The sequence below is a fragment of the Podarcis vaucheri genome (genome assembly GCF_965113315.1).
Source record: "Podarcis vaucheri genome assembly, chromosome: Z".
Taxonomy (NCBI): Eukaryota; Metazoa; Chordata; class Lepidosauria; order Squamata; family Lacertidae; genus Podarcis; species Podarcis vaucheri.
Window position 1 is genome coordinate 51,866,367 of NC_138758.1, and position 21,201 is coordinate 51,887,567.

General features: G+C 51.6%; 1 protein-coding gene across 1 annotated transcript in view; it reads right to left on the minus strand.

Moving 5' to 3' along the window:
* NR5A1 (nuclear receptor subfamily 5 group A member 1) overlaps positions 1-21,201 on the minus strand; it is a 48,912-nt gene that overhangs the window by 18,241 nt on the left and 9,470 nt on the right. Inside the window, exon 3 of the mRNA XM_082208946.1 lies at positions 16,581-17,338. Coding sequence (XP_082065072.1) covers positions 16,581-17,338 — 758 coding nt within the window. The remainder of the gene's footprint in view (positions 1-16,580; positions 17,339-21,201) is intronic.

The following is a 21,201-nucleotide window of genomic DNA, read 5'->3' on the forward strand; positions in this document are numbered from 1 at the left end:
TGGAAAGGAAGCAGTTTGCACCTGCAAACGTTTCAGTGAGGACACACCACAACCAAGTATAGCAAGATTGCCCACAAGCTCCCAGATGCCTCCATGAGGAGGGCAGGTCATCACAAACTCATCCCCACTGACCAAGGCAGCTGCCAGCAAGGCCAAGCCAGGGGTCCGGCTTCTCCAAGGGACACCCCCCGCAGAGAACAGTCTTCAGTCTAGGAGCCAGAAGTGAAACTGAGGTTGGATGGGTGAGTGTCAGGGGGCACCCCCCCACACACACACACACACACTAAAAAGGAACACTTCAGTAAGCAGGGCAGTTTATTATCAGTTTAGTTTATGTACTTAGATAATTGTGAATTGTCCCATTGTATAGTTCTCTGGGCAAAGCAGAATAAAAAGTTTCTTCCAACCCCCCAAAAGGGTTCAGCTGAAACACAGGGCAGTCGAAAATACTGCAGTAAAATCCAAAATGCAACAGAGAAAGTAAAACTGACTCCCAATCAAGCTTGTCAAAGTCCCAAAAGCTCTGGGCAGTGTCAGTTTGGACATTATGCCCTTCCCTCATTTCCCCCTCTGCCCCACAAGAGAGAGCTGCTTGCTGCCTTGCCCCTCTTTCAAGCTCCCCTCAGTCCACCTGCTTCCCCAAAATGTTGCTACTCTCCTGCAGCAGACACCTTGACAGTGTTGGCAAAAGCGAGCAGAGCATTTCATGGACTGTGAAGATGCACACACACACACACACACACACACACACACAGAGCCCTACACTTCCTCCCGAGAGCTCAGGCTTCTGCACCCATTGAGCAAGGCACTTATAATAGAAAAAAGACAGATGTGGAAGGAGGGAAGCAGAGGACGCCGGGATTCCCCAGCAGAGAGTGGCAATAAAGCAGGTTCCGGGAGAAAAGAAAAGCTTTTTATAGGGTTTGCACACTTACCCTGAGAGAGATTGCTCAGGGAATGGGAGGTGGAGTTGCAGGAGACTTCCAGGACTCAACATTCCTGCCTCAGCCAATGCATAATCCCGGGAGCTGCCCCACTCAAGGAGTTCCTGTTGCTAGCAATGTCTATGCGCTCCTTATTTGCAAAGACGTTAATTACACCTGCCCACCTAACAAACCTAGAGGGGAAGTCGGCTCCCGTTGTTGCCATTTTGCAGATGAGCAACTGAGAACGAGGGCAGCAGCGGTTGAACCTGCAGCCAGCCTCCCCAGACCTCAGAGACGACCACTTTCTCTTTCAACCTTGCCTGGGGGGTCTCCTCTTCCCTCCCTGTCCTACAAGGGTGTAAGCAAAGCACTATCTCCCCACAGGGTGCAAACAAAGCAATACCTGTTTCAAAGTGTGTGCATGGTGCAAACAAGGAAGAAATGAACACGAACAAAGTGCAATTCCCACAGTCTCTTTTTGTCATGAGATCACCCCCTTTGCACATGCAGACTGGGAGTTTGCTTTAGGGACCTCCATGCTAATGGCCAAGGCACAGATCTCGTCCAGGAGACCTAAGCAGAGACAGATCACACCAATCAAAATATGGTGCTAGTGGAGTCTGCTGCTTGATGGTGTTAGGCAATGAACCTCGGTTCACAAAGAGTCAGTTCTAACTGCTAGGAAAGGCAGAGTTTCCCCACACCCCTGACCCACCAATTATCAGCAGCAGCCAAAAAGAGGTATAGTGTGTGTGTGTGTGTGTGTGTGTGTGTGTGCTAGTGGGGAAAGGAGAAGGGCTTTTAATTGTCTCCGCAAACCTTCATAACAGCAGGACGCAATGTGGGCTAGGACTCCACTGCTCAAAGCTGACAATTAACTCCTTGGTAGTTACAGAAAGTGTCTTTTCGGGCATCAAAGCTTTCCGAGAGGAATTGGGGTGGGGGGTGAGAGACACCTACAAGCCCGTGTCCCTCTGACCGATGACCTTTGGTGCACAGCGCTCCAATACAAAGAGCACCGGTCCCAAGTAGCTATTTAGAGGTGCAAATTGTTTCAAGGTCTGCGTAATGTGCCTGGCTTGCGCAAGAAGTGTGCCGCAGAGTTCAGGGAGTGCAGAGGGAATGGGTTCCTTGAACTGCAAGTGGAACAGGCCAAGGACACCAGAAGGACATCCCGCTCTCGCGCTGGACAACCAGGTGGCTCTCTTGGCAAACCAGCAGGCAGGATTCCATCACAGCCGCCCTCTGCCCCCTCCTGCGCCAGTTTCCAGGACTGGCGTTCAGAAGCATTCCTGCCCCCGACTGCGGAGGCAGCGCAGAGCCATCGTGGCACGTGGAAGTCAACAGGCCTCCTATCCATGAACCAAGAACTCCAGGAGATTTGAAGACCTCAAGCCAAATTCTTCCATGCAGGTCACCAGGAGGGGTTTGAACACACCAGTTCAAGATGTGTAGTCTCTGCCAGAGGCAGGTTTAGGGGAGTGGGGCCAGTTCAGTTGCGCTGGGTGCAGAGCACCGTTGGGGACACTGCAACTATGATTTGGGAGGGAGGGAGGCAGAGGGGTGCAGAATTTGGGCGTTGCACAGGTCACCCGTTGCCTCTGCTCCCAAACCAAGGAGAGCCCTGTGGAGCTTGGGGCTGCGCACTGCTTCCACTGCCCTTGCTTCTGCGCCATTGAGAGCAGCCACAAAAAGGGGGGAAGGCAGAGGAGAGGCAGAGGCTCTCCCAACCCCCTGTTCCCCACAGAGATGTCTGCAGGTGCTGTTGCCTCATCTAAAAAAAGGACATTGTAGAGTTGGGGTGTATGGCATGTTAGGGGAGGGGCAGTACCTGAGGTGGGGGGACACATGGTGCTCCTTCTGAGGTAGCCCATTCCCCTTTGGTCCCCACCCTGCACTCAGCTCTCAACTGTGGGTCCCAGAAGCTGCCAGCATGAGACAGGAGCCACGAGCCTAGCAGCAATGGCCTCGACGGGCCGGCTAAACCAGGTGAGGGGAGCCAATGGGTTTCAAACCCTCAGTGAGTTATGAACTTCCCCTGCATGCGAAGACAAGGTTCTCACGCATTGAGCAGGTGAGACCAAGAGCAGGTCCAACGGTCAAGAAGGCAGTTTCTGCCTGCGCTGCAGAGGAAAGTGAGGGGCAGGTGGGGCTTGTCCACCTGGGAAGGGAGCCCATCTAGGAGAAGGAAAACTGACCTTAAAACTCTGCTGCCTTGCAAGATATCTTTGGGAGGGGAAAAGGCTAAGGAGCAAACCCAACACAAATGTGGAGTGTGGCTCTTTGCATGCCTCCATCAAGCAACTCTTACACTTAGAATCATAGAATCATAGAGCTGGAAGAGACCCCAAGGGCCATCGAGTCCAACCCCCTGCCAAGCAGGAAACACCATCAGAGCACTCCTGACATATGGTTGTCAAGCCTCTGCTTAAAGACCTCCAAAGTAGGAGACTCCACCACACTCCTTGGCAGCAAATTCCACTGTCGAACAGCTCTCACTGTCAGGAAGTTCTTCCTAATGTTTAGGTGGAATCTTCTTTCTTGTAGTTTGGATCCATTGCTCCGTGTCCGCTTCTCTGGAGCAGCAGAAAACAACCTTTCTCCCTCCTCTAGGTGACATCCTTTTATATATTTGAACATGGCTATCATATCACCCCTTAACCTCCTCCCCGTTTAGCTGGTGCCAAACGTCTTGCTGTGCTCTCCTTTGGAAGAAGCAGGCTGAGCGCATCATCTGAGCAGCCCAGGACCTCCAGACACACTGCCTGGGCTTGCACCGCGGGGAGGTCACTGCTAAAAAGCAGCGGCTTGCCTTCTCGAGACAGATGGATGCCAACCACAAGGTGGGAAAGGTGCAGAAAAGGGCAGCCCAGAGGACAGATTGGATGGAGTGACTTGCCTACCAAGAAAGGTTGCAACTTTGGAGACTTTGAAGAGAAAAGACTTTGGAAACTTTGGAGAGAAAAGGCAAGTCAGAAGCGTCACGACGTGGAAGAATGGCAGATGAAGGTGATTGACTACATGGAATTGGCAGAAATGACTGGCAGAATCCGAGACCAGGGTGAAGAGTCAGTGAAAGAAGACTGGAAGAAATTCAAAGACTACTTACAGAAACATTGTAAAATTTATGAATGTTAGAAGGATGTTGGATAGAAACTAAGCGGTTTCCAGCTGTAATGCTTCAAGAGATATGAATTTTTTTTACAAATGGGTAAAAGTTTAATGGTAAGGATTTGCTGAACTAACAAATCGAACTGGAATACAAAGAAGGGAGGTATGAGGAGGTCCGAGGAAATAAGTGTATGGAAGATATGTTATTGAAAATTAATGTGTGTTTTTAACTGTTTTTTTATTTTGTATGTTTATTTTTTCTTTTTCTTGTTATATCTTAAAAACTTTTAATAAATATCTTTTTTTTAAAAAACAACACAGAAGCGTCACGACGAAAGCTTATAAAATCACACATGGTGTGGAGGAATGCCAATGAAGTTGAATATTGGGAGATATTGGAAGACAGAGAAAAGTTAAACTATGGGGCTCCCTCCCACAGGAGGCAGTGATGGCCACCGACTGGGATGGCTTGAATAGAGGACCGAGCAAATTCATGGAGGAGGTAGAGAGGGCTGTCAATGTCTTCTAGTCAGGAGGGTGCCAAAGTTTCCCATCCGAGGCATCTGAGAGCAGGATGTTGGACTCAATGGACCAGTGGCCTGATCCAGCAACCGCTTTTTGTGCTGTTATGATCACTCAAAATGAAACGTGTCCACAAGTCTCTCTGAGAGGCTGCTACGGATGCAGCCACTGCACGGGGGGGGGGGGTGAGTTGCAGAGGGCACAATTATTTGGTGAAGATTGGATGCGTCCCCTCGACAATTGGGAAGGGACAAAGCTGGGCCAGGAGATGACAATCAAAACCTTTCACAAATTGAAGGTGTTAATAAGAGGTTAACACCCTTCAGATGTCGCAGAGACTGACCTCTCCCCTCCCCCAACCACCACCAAGATCATCAGGAAAACAAGATGTTGTTTAATTGCCTGCCTAGATGTCAGCCCAGAACAACAGGCTTGCAACTTTCTCCTTCCCCTTCTCAGTCCCAAGAACTGGGTGTGCAGGACATTTAACCCTGCCTAAAAGAAAGCAAAAAATGCAAATGTGAGCCCTTGCGCAGCCTTCCCTACAGATGTTATCAGACTACAACTCCCGTCGTCGCTGCAGACCTCTAGCCATGTTGGCTGGGGTCAACATGAATCTGTCAATTTCAGTTTCTTGTTTTTCTAATATTAAGTTCAGCTTTCCACATTTCCACAAGTAAAAAAATAAGAAATCCTCATGAAAATTCATCAGCATTTAATTGTGAATTTCACCTAATAAGCACTATTTTTTTAGATGCAACTTTGATGAACTTAAAACATCTCTGCAATCAGTTCCCCCTAACATAATGCATTTTTATATCTAATTTTATTAATGCATGCCTTTTTAGGCACAATTCCTCCTAATGTATGCATTATTGTACACACTGGATGGGGAACCGCATTACTTAATTCAGAGAAGTACAAATTTTGAAAGATAATTGTGTTTCAGCTCACTTGGAATCACAGATTTGTAGGGCTGGAAGGGACCCCAAGGGCCATCTAGTCCATCCCCCCTGCAATGCAGGGATCTCAGCTAAAGAATCCATGACTGATGGCCACCCAACTTCTGCTTAAAAACCTCCATGGAGAGTGAACAACCTTCTGGGGAAATCTGTTCCACTGTTGGACAGCTCTTACTGTCAGAAAGGTCTTCCCTAATGTTTAGGCTGAGTCTCCTTTCTTGTAACTTGAATCTGATAGTTGGGTTCCCCCCATCTGGAGCAGCTTGCCCTATCTTCCAACGACCCTTCCGATATCTGAATATGGCCACCACAGTCTCCTCTTCTCCAGTCTAAACACCACCATATCCCTCAGACATTCATTTTAAGTCTGGGTCGCAAGAGACTTTATCTTCGGTCGCTTTCCTCTGACCTCATTCCAGCTTCTCAAAATCCTTCTTCAGGATATTGTATTGGCTCACGTTGTGTGGACTCGGTACTTTTCCATCAAAATGCAGACAAAATATCACCTCTCCCTTATAGTTAATGGGAGTGGAGATTCCCCCTATTCCAAGGGAAACAGGTGCTTTCTTCTGGGTTTAGCTCAACCAGATTCAAAAACCATCCACATAAGTTAAGCACAAACTCCACAGCGGAAAGGATGTCCCCACCTGCCCCAGCCAAAAATCTGTAGGCAAACCAACAAAATGAGTCCGTCCAGATGGAGCCGTAAATGTATCATAACTTTCAGTTTTAGTATCAGATAATATTGCTGTTGTTGTCCCTGTAGACACATTACTATAAGAAGCGGGGGTACATTACATTATTACTGTTTTTTAATTGTTCTGGTGTATTTTGCTATTTTGCCGGGGAAGCTATGGTTTTCCCAGTAGTGACGTATGGAAGTGAGAGCTGGACCATAAAGAAGGCTGATCGCCGGAGAATTGATGCTTTTGAGTTCTGGTGCTGGAGGAGACTCTTGAGAGTCCCATGGACTGCAAGAAGATCCAACCTATCCATTCGGAAGGAAATCAGCCCTGAGTGCTCACTGGAAGGACAGATCCTGAAGCTGAGGCTCCAAGACTTTGGCCACCTCAGGAGAAGAGAAGACTCCCTGGAAAAGACCCTGATGTTGGGAAAGATGGAGGGCACAAGGAGAAGGGGACGGCAGAGGACGAGATGGTGGGACAGTGTTCTCGAAGCTACCAGCATGAGTTTGACCAAACTGCGGGAGGCAGTGGAAGACAGGAGAGCCTGGCGTGCTCTGGTCCAGGGGGTCACGAAGAGTCGGACACGACTAAACAACTTAAGAAGTGAATGTTCCGGTTTTTTAATATTCTCTGGAAGCTGAACGTCCGACGTGGCTTCTGTGGCTTCTGATTGAGTGCAGGAAGCTCTTGCAGCCAATCAGAAGTCGTGCCTTGGTTGTTGAACATTTTCAGAAGTTGAGCGGACTCCCGGAATAGATTCCGTTCAACAACCAAAGTACGACTGTAATGCAATCCTATGTGGCATCAACAGAAGTCTAGTGTCCCGATCATTGGAAGTCATAGTATTGCTCTATTCTGCCTTGGACAGATCCCACCTGGAGTCTTGTGTCCAGTTCTGGGTGCGACAATTTAAGAAGGATGTTGACAAGTTGAAATGTGTGCAGGGGAGGGGGACCAAGAAGATCAACGGTCTCAAAACCAGTGCTATTTTTCCAGAAAACGAGGTGCTGCAACTCACCCTGAACGCCTCTATTGTTCTCTTATAATGGCTGTGGTTCCCACCTGAGAGGTGCAGGAACTAAGTTCTGGTGAGTTCCGGGGGGGGGGAGCTCTGTTCACAATCAAGACTGATGATGAAAGCTTGAAGGATTTGGGGATGTTTAGCCTGGAGAAGAAAAGACTAAGAGGTGAAGGGATAACCGTCTTCAAATATATGAAGGCTTGTCACTTGGCAGATGAAGCAATCTGCTTTTCTGCTGCTCTGATGGGTGGAACCCGAACCAAAGGATTCAACTTCTTAAAAAATGGGGTTCCAACAAAACACTAGGAAGAACTTTCTAACAGTAAGAACTGTCCAACAGTGGACTAGACTACCTGAGAAGGTGGTGGTGGGATCTCCTTCTTTGAAGGTTTTTAAGCAGAGTTGGGTTTGGCCATCTGTCCTGGATGTTTTAGCTGAGATTCCTGCTTTGCAGGGGGCTGGACTGGATGACCCTGAGGGTCCCTCCCAACTCTACAATTCTATGATCCTATGAAGATAATTACAGCTGAGGCCAAGACCAGCCATGGCCCTCCTTTGCAAACCATCCCACCACAGTCTCTCCAATGAGCTTTCAAAGTATTTATCAGACACAGGAGAGTCCCAGGGAAGAAGGGATTCCATCAGGAAACTAGCCACAGATCTCGGAAGCGAACTAAGTTCCAAAACTGGTCATGATGGTATCAGCAGAGGTGTAAAATTTCCAGAAATCTTGATGCCATGAGAAAAAAATGTTTCCCCCCCTGGTTTTTTCCAGAAAAAAAATAGAAATCTTGGGGAAATTGAAAAAATGTTCAGTGTGGAGTAGTTTTACAAATTGTGTGAAATGCAATGTATATGAAAGTATTATGCTTGCAATAAAACGGGGTAAGCAGCCCTCTTTCCCTCAAAAGCAACAAAAAAAGCAAGAAACCATCAACATAAAAAATAATCAGATTTGCCCCTTAGCACCAACAGCAAATGAAGTTAAGGTCCACCTCAATATTTAAGCTCCATAGAAGGTCTACCCTTTGAGTAGAGCTTTAAAAAGAAAAGAAACAGAAGACACAACATATACATGCAGTTTCTCCTATCTCATTTTCTGAACTACTGCTGTCATTTTCCATTTCTTCTTCCTCTTCCTATTTGTCATTTTTCTCATGGACTTCTAAAAAACAGCTTTCAATTTTTCTGCATGCCAGGCCCAGAAGTAACCAACATCCGGTTACTGAATAGCATGTTGCACTAAGACTCAAACTCTGTTTGAAGGGAAAAGGAGTGTGTGAGGGTTTTTTAATTGAATTTGTGATTATATATAATAAACCGCATGGTAGTAAGAGAGCTTCTAAACAGTTAACAAAGATATACAACAGAACATTAAAACGATTGATAAAACACAGTTAAAAGCAGGTATTTAAGAGTATTCAAAAGGTGATTAAAGTCAGCAGTGGTTAAAAGGAAGCAAATCACATGCAGCTTCTACGCGATCAGATGTTTACAACAGCCTTAATGAAAATGTTTTGAGCCGTTGCTGGAAAGAGTACAGTGAGAGAACCTGCCTGGTGTCAGTTGATAGGGACCTCTAAAAGGGGGGGGGTGCTGGAAGGCCTGGGGGGGACGGGAAAATTGGGGGGGGCTTTTTTCTGTTTTTTTCCAAAGCCGTATTTTTCAAGAAAATTGAAAAAAAGAAATGTGTGGAATATTCAAACTATATCAAACTATTTTTAAAAAAAACATTCTGGGGGGAAACGGCTTTGGGGGGAAATGGAAAAAAAACTGGGTTTTTTTTCGATTTTCCTGGGTTTTTTCCAGGCCTTCCCATCTCTAGGTATCAGGGTGGTTATAGGTTATCCCGCTTTCAGGACAGTTTGCCCCTGCAGAAGTTTCAGGGAGCAAAACTGGGGCATGCCCCATAACTTCCTGCCGAAATCCTATAGTATTTCATACCAGAACTGTGATGGCTATTGTGTGGAGCAGTGGGCGGGGGCGTCTTTTCATTCAGCATCTGTTGCACAAGAGTTGCTCATTCAGATAGTAATGGCACAATAACACTGCAGAACAACTAATAAACTAGAATGATATTGGGACAGTCCGGTGCAACTCCACCACAAACGCACTCTTACTGCGCCAGGGAAACGCTGCAAAGTAGAACCCACACATCAGTCTGGAGGGAGGACCCAGACACTGCAATTGTCCAATCTATCCGCAGAAGGGGGTCTTTGCTTCTACCCCCAAGGCACGTTCCTGCCGTCTCCAATTATTTCAGAGTCGCTATTGCAAAACATTTCCCCTCTCCCACAGTTTGAACACAAAACCACTCCCCCCTGTGTCGACTCATCAATTCACAGCACTGATAACTTGCACAGTACTAATATCTTCAAATGTTTTATCATTTTTTTAAATTATTATTAGCATTATTATTAGCATTAAAAGGGTAAAGGTAAAGGGACCCCTGACCATTAGGTCCAGTCGTGGCCGACTCTGGGGTTGCGGCGCTCATCTCGCTTTATTGGCCGACAGCTTCTGGGTCATGTGGCCAGCATGGCTAAGCCTCTTCTGGAACCAGAGCAGCGCACGGAAATGCTGTTTACCTTCCCACCGGAGTGGTATCTATTTATCTACTTGCACTTTGATATGCTTTCGAACTGCTAGGTGGGCAGGAGATGGGACTGAGCAACGGGAGCTCACCCCGTCATGGGGATTCGAACTGGCGACCTTCTGATCGGCAAGTCCTAGGCTCTGTGGTTTAACCCACAGCGCCACCTGCGTCTCATATTATTAGCATTAGCATTTATATCCCAACTTTCCCCCCCCCCAGGAGCTCAAGGTGGTGTACATGGTTTCCTCCCCTTCCTCATTCAATTCCCACGACAACCCTGTGAGGGGTTGGGCTGGAGAGGCAGTGAATGGACTGAGGTCACACTCAGTGAGCTTCATGGCAGCCAGTTGGGGATTTGAACCCTGGTCTCTCCCAGGTCTTAGTCCGACACTCTGAATGACTATGCTGGTTCTTTCTTGTAGGCAGCCTCAGATTTCTCCATCCACACCCTGCTGGCCACTCAAATACAAATCACGAGACCTCAGCCCAGACCAAGCCACAGCACCCATCCGGTCAGGTCCCCACTGCTTGGAGCCACCCTCAAGCCTCCCATCGCCAGGAGAAATCCATCTCTATATAATTTATTAAATTATAGGTTGTCAGTGGAAGAGGACAGAAGGGCCCCAACCCAGGACAACCCCAAGAGCAATCTATTCCACCTCCCTGCCCAGACACTCCATCCCCGCAAATCTTCCTTCAAGCCTTGACACATCTCATCTCAGCTCACTTAAGAGAGGGTATTTATGGGTATCAGCTCTGACCTCTCCCCCCCCCCGCCCCCACCTATCCCTCGCCACACACCTCCCTCCATAAACAAGAAACCGCCTCCCCGCCCCCCGCCCAAATCTCCCCTGGCCTGGCCGGTTATTAGTCTTGCCTCCTGAAGGCCAGCGGAGCCTGTAACTCTCCGGCGCTTGACACCCCAGGAACAGCAGCACATCACTCTTGCCCGCAGATTGGCAGGCGAGGCTCTCGTTTGTCAGAGTCGGACTGACAGAATTACTAGCCCTTAAATGAAACGATATATCTGGGAGGTTAAATCTGATTTCAATCTGGCTGCCCTGGGAGAAGGCGGGTGGGGTGGGGGGGCGAGGGGCAGAATATTGCACTGGGAACTGGTGTCAAGAGGCCAATTAGCCCAGTGGCAACACAGCCGGTCCCCTCGGCCTTCTGCACAATTATGTACCAAAAGGGGTTGGGGGGGGCTGGGGGGTTCTGACACACTGGCACAGCTTGGGCCCATTGCAGAGTTCGGGGGCTGCTGCAGTCCCTGGAGGAAAGGAGCGGTTTGGGAGGGGTTGCAAAGGGCACCCTGGCTTCAAACTCAGGGTTTGGAAGTACCCAGGGCTGGCCAGGAGGACATTCACAAGAACATCAGAGTCTCCTGGATGAGGCCAATGGCCCACCTTGTCCAGTGACCCCCCCCCCAGATGCCCTCTCTGGGAAACCTGTGAAGGACATGAACCCGTGACCCAGTGGCGGAGGAAGGGGGCTGCGGTGGGTGCAGCCCCCCCGGGTGTCACCACTGAGGGGGTGGCAAAATGCCGGGCGGCGCTCACTACGGGCCTGCAGCGCACACAAGCCACACGTCTCTCCTGGGAACATGTAGGCTCTGCTCTGCCCAAACGGTCCCCCTGCTACCTCCCCCCAGCTGCAAGGCGGCTGAGTGGGAGGAGGCAGGCGGACTCTGGAGGCCCCGCGGTGTGCCCTGCCCCTGTGCGTGCTGCCCCAGGCACCCAAGCGGCCAAGAGCATCTCTCCCCCCTCCTGCAATTTCCAGCAAGTGGTATTCAACAGTATTGTTGCCTCTGGGTGTGGGAGGCAGAGCACAGACCTCAGGGCTGGTAGCCGTAAGAACGTAGGAAGAGCCTGGTGGATCAGGCCCATGGCCCATCATCCCAAGGGGAAACCCACAACCAGGACTTAAGCCCAAGAGCAGCCAGCCCTCTTCCCTCCTGCAGCTTCCACCCAGTGGCACCGCTGTCCTCCATGAAGAGACATGCCTCTTTTGCAGGAACAGAGTATGTATGTTGCTGGGAGAACAGCGCGCGGCTAGAGAATGGCTTGGTCCCAATCCAGACGCCCAGTCTTCTTTGGGCTGGCACTTCTGCACCACATCAGGCTGCCCAGGCCCTGGCTAAGTTTCTGACTGTTGCACCACATTGGGGACTGAAGTTCTGGGAGAGAGAAAGCTCCCCTAGTGACTCTTAGCACCCTTAAAAACTACAACTCCCAGAATTCTCAGGGGAAGCCAAGGCTATTTAAAGTGGTGTAAGAGGACTTTAAAAGGGACGTGGGTGGCGCTGTGGGTTAAACCACAGAGCCTAGGGCTTGCCGATCAGAAGTTCAGCGGTTCGAATCCCCATGACGGGGTGAGCTCCCATTGCTCAGTCCCTGCTCCTGCCAACCTAGCAGTTCGAAAGCACGTCCAAGTGCAAGTAGATCAATAGGTGCCACTCCGGCGGGAAGGTAAATGACGTTTCTGTGCGCAGCTCTGGTTCGCCAGAAGTGGCTTAGTCATGCTGGCCACATGATCCGGAAGCTGCACGCCGGCTCCCTCGGCCAATAAGGCGAGATGAGCGCCGCAACCCCAGAGTCGGCCACAACTGGACCTAATGGTCAGGGGTCCCTTTACCTTTAAGAGGACTTTAAATCTACAGTGTGGGTCTGGCCACTAACTCTGAGCAAGGATGTAGGGCACCAGGCTCCACCACTTACTCTCATCAGGGCTGGAGCAAGATTGGAGCAACGGTTCTGCGAGACAAAGTATTAACCACCAAGTTGTCTGCTCTCTCTGCCTCCCCCACCCCCCAATTAAAGTTGTAAGTTTTAATGTAAATAAATTGCTGTGTTTGAGTGCACTGTATTGAAAACGCTGTAAAGGGGCGTTTACCTTAGACAGGAGGTTCCACTCCAGCAAAAGCATCAGAGGAGGCTGGTATTTTTCCATTTCAGTACCTGATGACGCACCTCTGGAAACATGAGCTGGAAGCTGAAATTTGGGGGGCCATGGCATGTGCTTTCTGCAGATGGCTAGGAGCAGCAGTTGTTGCAGAAGTTCTGCACTGATGAGCCAGCACAGGATCAGAGAGAGGGAAGTCCATTGAACTACATAAAGGACTGAAGCCCACCTCCTGTTTGCAATGTCTTTCTTTGATATTCTGCAGTGTTTGGTCTTAGTGTGGCTAGTACTGAGATAAGTTCTGAAGCTCATTATTGTGGTGGAGAGATTTCATTTCTACACAAAGTCCAGACCAGGGACTAATACCTGCCCCCTCACCATGTTCAAGCCCTCGTTTCTGGGGAGAGGAGGCTGTGTCTTTGAAGACGGGAACTGTGATGTCTACATCACAGTAAAGAGAGATTAGCAATAGCTGGGGAATGACTTTTGTCCTAGAACAAGATTAGCCTTCCTGTCTATTCCAGAGGATTTGGGGCTTGCAGGCCAGCAGCCCATTTCCCAGAGTGGCCAACAGATGCCCCTGGGAAGACCACAAGCCGGACATTTGCAGGGTGGGGGGGTGTTAGCAGTTCTCTCCCACGGTTGAGCCCCAGGTAACTAGTATTCACTCTGGAGGTGCCATCATGACTAGTAGCCACTGTTCACCTTACACCCCACGCATTTCCCTAACCCCCCTTTTACTGCTATAATACATTTGCCGTATTTTTCGCGCTATAAGACGCACCCGACCATAAGACGCACCTAGTTTTAGAGGAGGAGAACAAGAAAAAAATGTTCTCTCCCTCTCTGCTCAGCGTCTCTCCAGCAAAGCGGGAGGAGAAATGGAAGGGGCTTCAGCGAAAGCTGCACAGCCTGCATTCGCCCTATAAGACGCACACACATTTCCCCTTACTTTTTAGGAGGGGGAAAGTGCATCTTATTGAGCAAAAAATACGGTATATTCCACCTTGGCCTCCATGGTCTCCCTTGGCTCCCCTCTATTTTATTCTCAAAACTACCCTGTGAGGTACACACTGGTGTTAAGTTCATCATAATTTCAGGACAAACTGCCTAGAGAATTTTGTTCCCAATCTACTGTTAACTTTTTCCTAGTCTGACACTCTAACCATTACACCATGCTGTCCCAAGTTGGTGAGCACTGGCATTGAAAACAGGTGTTGGAGATCACCTTCCCCCCCCCGCCCCCCAGTCAGGAGAACCCTCTGGAGCCGTCATGGTTGCAGTTTTGAACAAGGCCTGAAGGACCTTGCTAAGCGGCCTTGATCCAGTCACTTTCCCTTACCCTAAATGACAGGGCTGTTGTGAGAATAAAGAGATAGGAAGAGAACTATGTGTAACAGCTTGAGCTCTTTGGAGGGAAAAGTGGGCTATAAATGTAAAAACAAACAAACAAATAATAAACTATTTCCTTTGCTCACACGGCATGGAATCCAGGCCCCTTCTGTTTCATCGTTCACATACCTGCTAAATTCTTTTCTATCCCATAAGGCTTATGCAGGCAATTAAGAACACACCTTTCCACAGCCTTTAGCTGATTAATAATGTTAACTTTAGGGACGCGGGTGGCGTTGTGGATTAAACCACAGAGCCTAGGACTTGCCGATCAGAAGGTTGGCGGTTCAATTCCCCGCGACAGGCTGAGCTCCCGTTGCTCGGTCCCTGCTCCTGCCCACCTAGCAGTTCGAAAGCACTTCAAAGTGCAAGCAGATAAATAGGTACCGCTCCTGCGGGAAGGTAAATGGCGTTTCCGTGCACTGCTCTGGTTCACCAGAAGCGGCTTAGTCCTGCTGGCCACATGACCCGGAAGCTGTACGCCGGCTCCCTCGGCCAATAAAGCGAGAAGAGCACCGCAACCCCAGAGTCGGCCACGACTGGACCTAATGGTCAGGGGTCCCTTTACCTTTACTTTAATGTCAACTTTGTTATATAGCTTTTCTTGTATGGTTTTATGCACAATTGTTGCGATGTGCTCTGAGATTTTATTTATACATCCAAGCAATGGCTTTCCAATGGCAGACCTGTTTCGTGCAGAAGATCTTAAACCCAGATCTAAAAAGCGAAGTTGCAATCGGAGAGCAGTTTGTTGCCTGCCTGGAGTGAGGAGAGAGGGCTACAGAGATCCACCGGCCTTGGAGGAAGGCAGGCAATGAGAGCCCAGGGACCCTGGCGGTGCCTCTGGCTCCTTAACAGAGGAATCTTCCGGAGCCCCATTTGCCAGCTGAGCCCTCTTCCTCCCACATTGGCCGGACCTCAAATGAGTTATGCCCATCAATTACCTGGCTAGTGGGTGTTTTAAAACTCTGATAGCAGTTTTAGTGGGACACTATAAAGCCACACTGGGGAGAGCTCATTTAGGTATTTTAAATGTGAAAGCCCCGTCATTGCTAATGAACACATGAATTTTCATTCATTTGAAAGCATTTCTACAGCGGCTATTGCTTTGGTCTTATTTATTGTAGCCATTTCCTCAAGGGCTTGTACAGTGCAGAGGTTGCTGATCCACTGAGGAGTCCTGGGTGCAAATCTCACACCACCACAGATTCACACTCTGCCGCTCATAATGCATTTTCTCCAAGTGGTGAATAAGCCCACCATTTAGGAAAGAGATTCCGTGCGCTGCTATGGTTCACCAGAAGTGGCTTAGTCCTTCTGGCCACAGGATCCGGAAGCTGTCTGCGGACAAACGCCGGCTCCCTCGGCCTATAGAGATGGAGCGTGCAACCCCAGAGTCATCTGCCACTGGACCTAACAGTCAGGGGTCCCTTTACCTTTCGGAAAGGGATTTGAACCCGGATTCCCCGGGCCCAAGTGAGGTCCCGAATCCACTCTCAGCTGAGGGCTGAGCACAGAAGTGGCCCCTCCCCACTCTCACACGCACACCTGCCCTTCCGTAAGGTTCAGGAGGGAGACGGTCCATGTGGGTCTGTTGTTCCGCCTGGGACCCCAAAATATGGGATGAAGCAGATCCCTTCTGCACAGGCGAAGTGGACTAAGGGGAGGGCATGCCTCAATATCCACACCCCTTTCCAAGCATTGAGGGAAGCAGCCATGCCTGAAATCACACACACACTTACCTGCGGGTAAGCCCCACTGCACTCTATGGGGCTTACTCTTAAGACCCCTTTGGCCAAGGAGGCACCTGTGGGCCTGCCAGCCTCTGCTCGCTCTCAGCAGCCTCCCCATTCTCGTTTGCAACCTGTCCAGGGGGCGGCCCAGCCTTCTGTCCCATCAGCCCAAATGGACACCAGTGACCATGGGGCATAGTGGGCAGGACATTCTTTCAGGCTGTCCCTGAGCAACTCTGAGCTGAAGTCGCTGTTGGGTGCAGCGAACAATCAACTGCCCTTTGCCAAGGCTTCCCAGGCTCCCACCGCCGCTCGCCCACAGGGCCTGGGGAGGAAGGCAAGGGGCAGCCTGGACCCCCGCAGAGAGAACGGGGCACCAGCTGCCCTTTCGCGTGGCAGCCCCTGAGCCAGGTGGGCGCCTCAAAGAGGGTTCCCAAGGTAAATTACTGAGCGCAGGTGAAGCTGTGGGAGTCCTTACCTGGCAGAAGACTTGCCCTGCGTTCGCTGCCGGCGCTCTGCACGTGCTCAAAGCAGGCCTCGCCCCAGCCACAGTTCAACCTTCCTCCTCACCCCACCCCACCCCACCCCCCGGGACCAAACAAAGCAACCGCTGGAAACATGCCCAAGTCGGGGAGATGTAGGTGGTGGGAAGCCATTTCCTCTCGGGGTTCGGGCCCCCCCCCCAGCCAAAAGCAGCAACCCCGCCCCGCCCCCCCCGCCCCCCACTCACCTCCAGCTCTTTGAAGAAGATGCAGCTGCGCGCCCACTCGACGATGGCGAAGAGGGTCTGATCCGCCATCTTACACATGACGCCAAAGGCGTTGAGCTTCTCGTGGCGGGCCTTGCTCTGCTCCTCCTGCAGGCAGGCCAGGATGCGGGCCTTGAGTTGCGCCTCGTCGGGCTCGTGCTGCAGCAGCTTCAGGATCACGTCGGGCAAGTCGCCCCCAGGGGCTGCGGAGCCGCCGCTGGGGTAGACCTCCGGGTAGGGGTACGGCGGGGCTGCCTCGTTTGGATGCGTCGCGTACGGGTCCGGGAACTCGGACTTGATGGCCCGGTTGGCGAAGGACTGGTAGTGGTAACCCGAGAGCGGCCCGTGACCCGAGGGCACCGGCATGGCCAGCGCGGGCGTCCCGTAGGAGCTGCGCTCGTAGTCGACGGGCGCCATGGCGGTGGAGCTGCTTATTCCGTTGCCACCGCCGCCGCCGGAGCTGCTGCCGGAGCTGCTGCCGCCGCTGCCGGACGGGGGCAGCGCCTTTGCCACCCCAGGCTGGTGGTGGTGGTGGTGGCTGAGGCCGTGCAGCGAGGCCGAGAGCCCGCCGTACTCCGCGGCCGCCTGCACCGGGGACACGATGGGCGGCTGGGCCGCCGTCTCCAGTTTGAAGCTGTTGGCGCGGATCAGCGCCTTCTTCTGCTGTTTCATGGCTCGGTCCCGCTTGTACATGGGCCCGAACTTGTTCCGGCCACCCCGCATGCGGTCGGCGCGCACGGCTGGAGGGAGGAGGGAGGGAGGAGGAGGAGAAGAAGGGGCAAAGGGAGAGAAAGCGGGGAAAAGGCGTCAGACAAAATCCGACCGGGAAGGCCCAGGCTGCGTTCAAACGACTGCACGCGGGGTGGGGGAACGCCACGAATCTGGCCCCTGCTCCGCCCCGCTTTGGAGACACTGCAGGTTGCGTGCACACTGTGACTTTGAAACACGTTTGGATTTAAACAGGGCGTGCTGGCTAGCCCTTTTAATGCGCATCTGAACCCTGTGTGGACGCTAGACCCTCGGGGCTTCAGGGGGAAGAGGATGGCTGCAGGATGGTCCTAGTGAGGGGGCGGAGCGTGTGGTCCTAGGCGTAAAGACCCCTATCCCTGTTGTTATTTCGCGCCACTGCCCGCGCCGCGACCCTCGAGCAGAGCGCAAGAATGTGTCACGGTTGTGAAACCCGCGCAGGTGCTTCTCTGCTGACCTCCCCCGGGCTCCATCCCCGATGCCGACACTGTTCCCAAAAGCGCAGCAGCTGCCTTGGAAGCGCGCCCTGGAAGCGAGCGCTCTCCTCCCCCGCTTCCAAAAGAAGAAACTCGCCCCACATCCCACCTCCCGCCCTAGTCCCTGAGAAGAGGGGAAGCGGGAGGGAGAAGCCAGAGAGGGTTCCAGCCGCCAAGAGCGACTCCCACGAACCCGGGAGAAGAGGAGGCCCGGCCATCCCGCGGGGTCCATTGGCAGAGGACGCGGCTTCGCCTCCCACCTTCCTCCGGAGCGAGGAAGGAAGGCTGGCGGCGGCCACTGGCCACGGAAACGCCTCTGCCGGAGCTCCGAGTCCTGGGGCAAAGGGCCATTCGGGGCTAGTAAGCCCGAGCTAATATTAAAAGTTGAAACCGACTTGAAAAGGAGGAACGACGTGCTCAGGTGCTAACTTTCTGGAGGTCCTTGTTCCTACTTTGGAGGGGGAACGACCCGCCCCATCTGTGCGCCCCAGCGGTCTGCGCATGAGCTAGAAGCCAGCGGCCCAGCCAGCAAATGACATCTGGAGGTCCAGCCAAAGACCTCGGTGGTCCGAGATGCTTTTCTGGCGCTGCCCATCCTCCAGGTGAACTTGGAAGCAGGCTGCTGGCGCAACAGCCCCCCCCCCCAAGCTCGGAGCGCCGGGGATGAGGGGCCTGCGGCTCTCCAGAGGCTGCCGGAGCCTGGGGACCACATCTGGAGAACCGCGGGCTCCTCGTCTCCGCTGGAGCGGAAGAGGCGCGCCAAAACTCAACTCCTCACCTCGGTCTGGTTCCTACTTCAGCGAGAACTTCTTGGTTTATGCTGTGTAATTTATTGGTTTCTGCATTCGAAAATGGTGAGCCGCCTTGGGTTCCTTGGCCAGAAAGGCAGTGCGTTACAAATTAAATCATTCAGAAAGCTGGGGAAGGGACCTCCCAGCAAAGTCCCACCAATTCCTGCAAGCCGGTCGACGGGAAATGAGAATGGGGAGTTCAGGTGTGGTCGACCCCCCGTGGCCCGTCGCTCGCCGGACTGGCAGCCAACATGGCCGTGGGCTCTCCATCTCTGCCACCTTGGGAAGTCCTCTGCCTACCGCTGAGTTTCCTCGGTGGCCGCTAGCAAAGACGTCTGCGCGCACCCCTGTGCAATTATGCGCCATGCCAATGATGCCCTGATTCCTCGCGTCACTCCTGCTCTCGCGCACATCCTTCCTGTTCTTTTGAGCCCTTTAAGAGCGGCTGGGGTCAGCGCCCCCTCCCTTTCCTCTAGTCCTCCCAAATCACTACACTTTCATGTTGCCTTTTGGCCTCCGTTGTTGAAGGAGCTCTTTTTGAGAGATCCGGAGTGGCATAGTGATTAGTTTACTTGGACCTGGGAGAGACCTGGGTTCAAATCCTCCCACTCGGCCTCGAAGCTCCCTGCGTGTGGCATTAGAGGCCAGTCCATAGAAGCCAACTCCTGGGGGTCGAGGTCCCTTTCCCCACCCCCTAATCAAATATTTGAGGGGGGCAGTCCCCCCCCCGTTGATGGGCATTGCTACTCAAGTGATGTGTGTGATCGATTATGCGGGAAGGGGCTTAGCCCTCCCACAATATTTCATACAACTTTGCCCCCCCCCCGGCCAGTCACTGCTTGTCACTCTAGCTACCTCACAGGGCTGTCGTTAGGATTAAATTGCCCCACTCTGGACGCTACGTGGATGCCACATTGAGCTCTTCCAAGGAAAAGAGGGGATATAAATGCAATTAATGAATGAATAATGAATAAATAGCACCCGACCAGGGTGTTGTGTTGGAATGTGTGCCGCTCCTTCTCTTTCGTTCCCTTTTTCGTGCGCCCATTTGCTCCACGCAGAAGAACGTGGGGCAGTTGTCTTATGCCAAGTCAGTCTATAGAGTCCTGGTCTATAGAGTCCTGGTATTGTCTACAACTGACTGGCAGCGTCTCCTCAGGAGTCTTCTCCCAGCCCTGCTTGCTGGAGATGTCCCTGGGGTCTAAGCCTGGGCAGTGGCGTAGCGTGGGGGGTGCAGGGGGGGCTGGCCGCACCGGGGTTAGGGTTAGGGGGCGCAAATCCACGGGTTAGGGGGCGCAAATTACTTGCCTTGCCCCGGGTGCTGACAACCCACGCTACGCCACTGAGCCTGGGAGACCTTCTGAACTATAGCCCTTCTCCGCCCCTCGCGGCGACCCCTGGCGGATAAAGCCACGCGAAGCCCACCAGACACGGGCAAGGCTAAGGCCAGTCGCAAGGCGTCAAAGCGTACGGGCACTCTGCATGCGCTCAGGGGCACTGCAGTGGTATTGCTAGATGGGATTAAATAGGGGAGAACCCTGTACCTCGGCCGCCTTAAGCTCCTCGGAGAACGAGGCGGGATATAAATGCAAACAAATATTTTCGACTACAACTCCCATCAGCGGGGGCTGAGGGGAATTGTAGCTCAGAAACCTCCGGGGTGGGGCCAAAGGTCTCATCACAGCTGCTCCGCCGAGGCACAGAACAGAAGAATCTGGTGTCCATCTAACCCACCGGTATTGTCTGCTGTGCTGGCAGCAGCTCTCCGGCCAAGGGTCCTTTTAGGGGGGGTGCCAGGGATTGAACCTGGAGCCTTTGGCATGCAAAGTGGGGGCACTTCACCACCGAGCAGATCTCCCCCCCCCATGGTGCCTGCTGTCAGAGGGGGCTCCGGCCAGCCATGTTCTGCGCAATGGGCGCGCCCAAGGGACTCCAGTGAGACCCGCATCCATCCCAGTCCACTGCGTGGCTGGACACTCGGTACTGCTCAGGATAGGAGGCTATTTCCTTGCAACGGTAGAAAAAGCTGAGCACTCGCCGGAACAAATGTCCGGACTGCTGGGATTTAAACAAAAAAAAAAAAACAAATCTGAATACAGTATTATTTTTTATTCCTTTCTCCTGGGATCTCTGGAAAGGGAAGTGTCCGCTAGGGTTGTAACTTTTTTACAACCTCATGTTCCTGTAGTTTAGTTAGATGAACTTTTGCCTAAAAACAAAGGAATGAACTGTCATTTCCAAACCTTTTGAAAAAAGGTCACCCCGAAATCAGTACATCGATTTCTGTATATGTAACTGTATAATGTATTATGCATAGCATGTATACAGGAAAAATGGAGCTTGCAAATTTTCTAATACATGTACAATGTTTTGTACATGGTCCATCACTTCTTATTGCTGAGAATAAATTGAGGATATTGTGCGACATTGTAATGATTATGGTTATATTTATACTCTGCCCATCCAACTGGGCTTCTCCAACCACAATTGTATATTGCCACAGAAAGAAATATTAAAAATTAAGAAGTTTAGTTGTTTGCCCACAAATCTTTCCATATAGACCAATATCTGCATTCTTCTTGAACATTC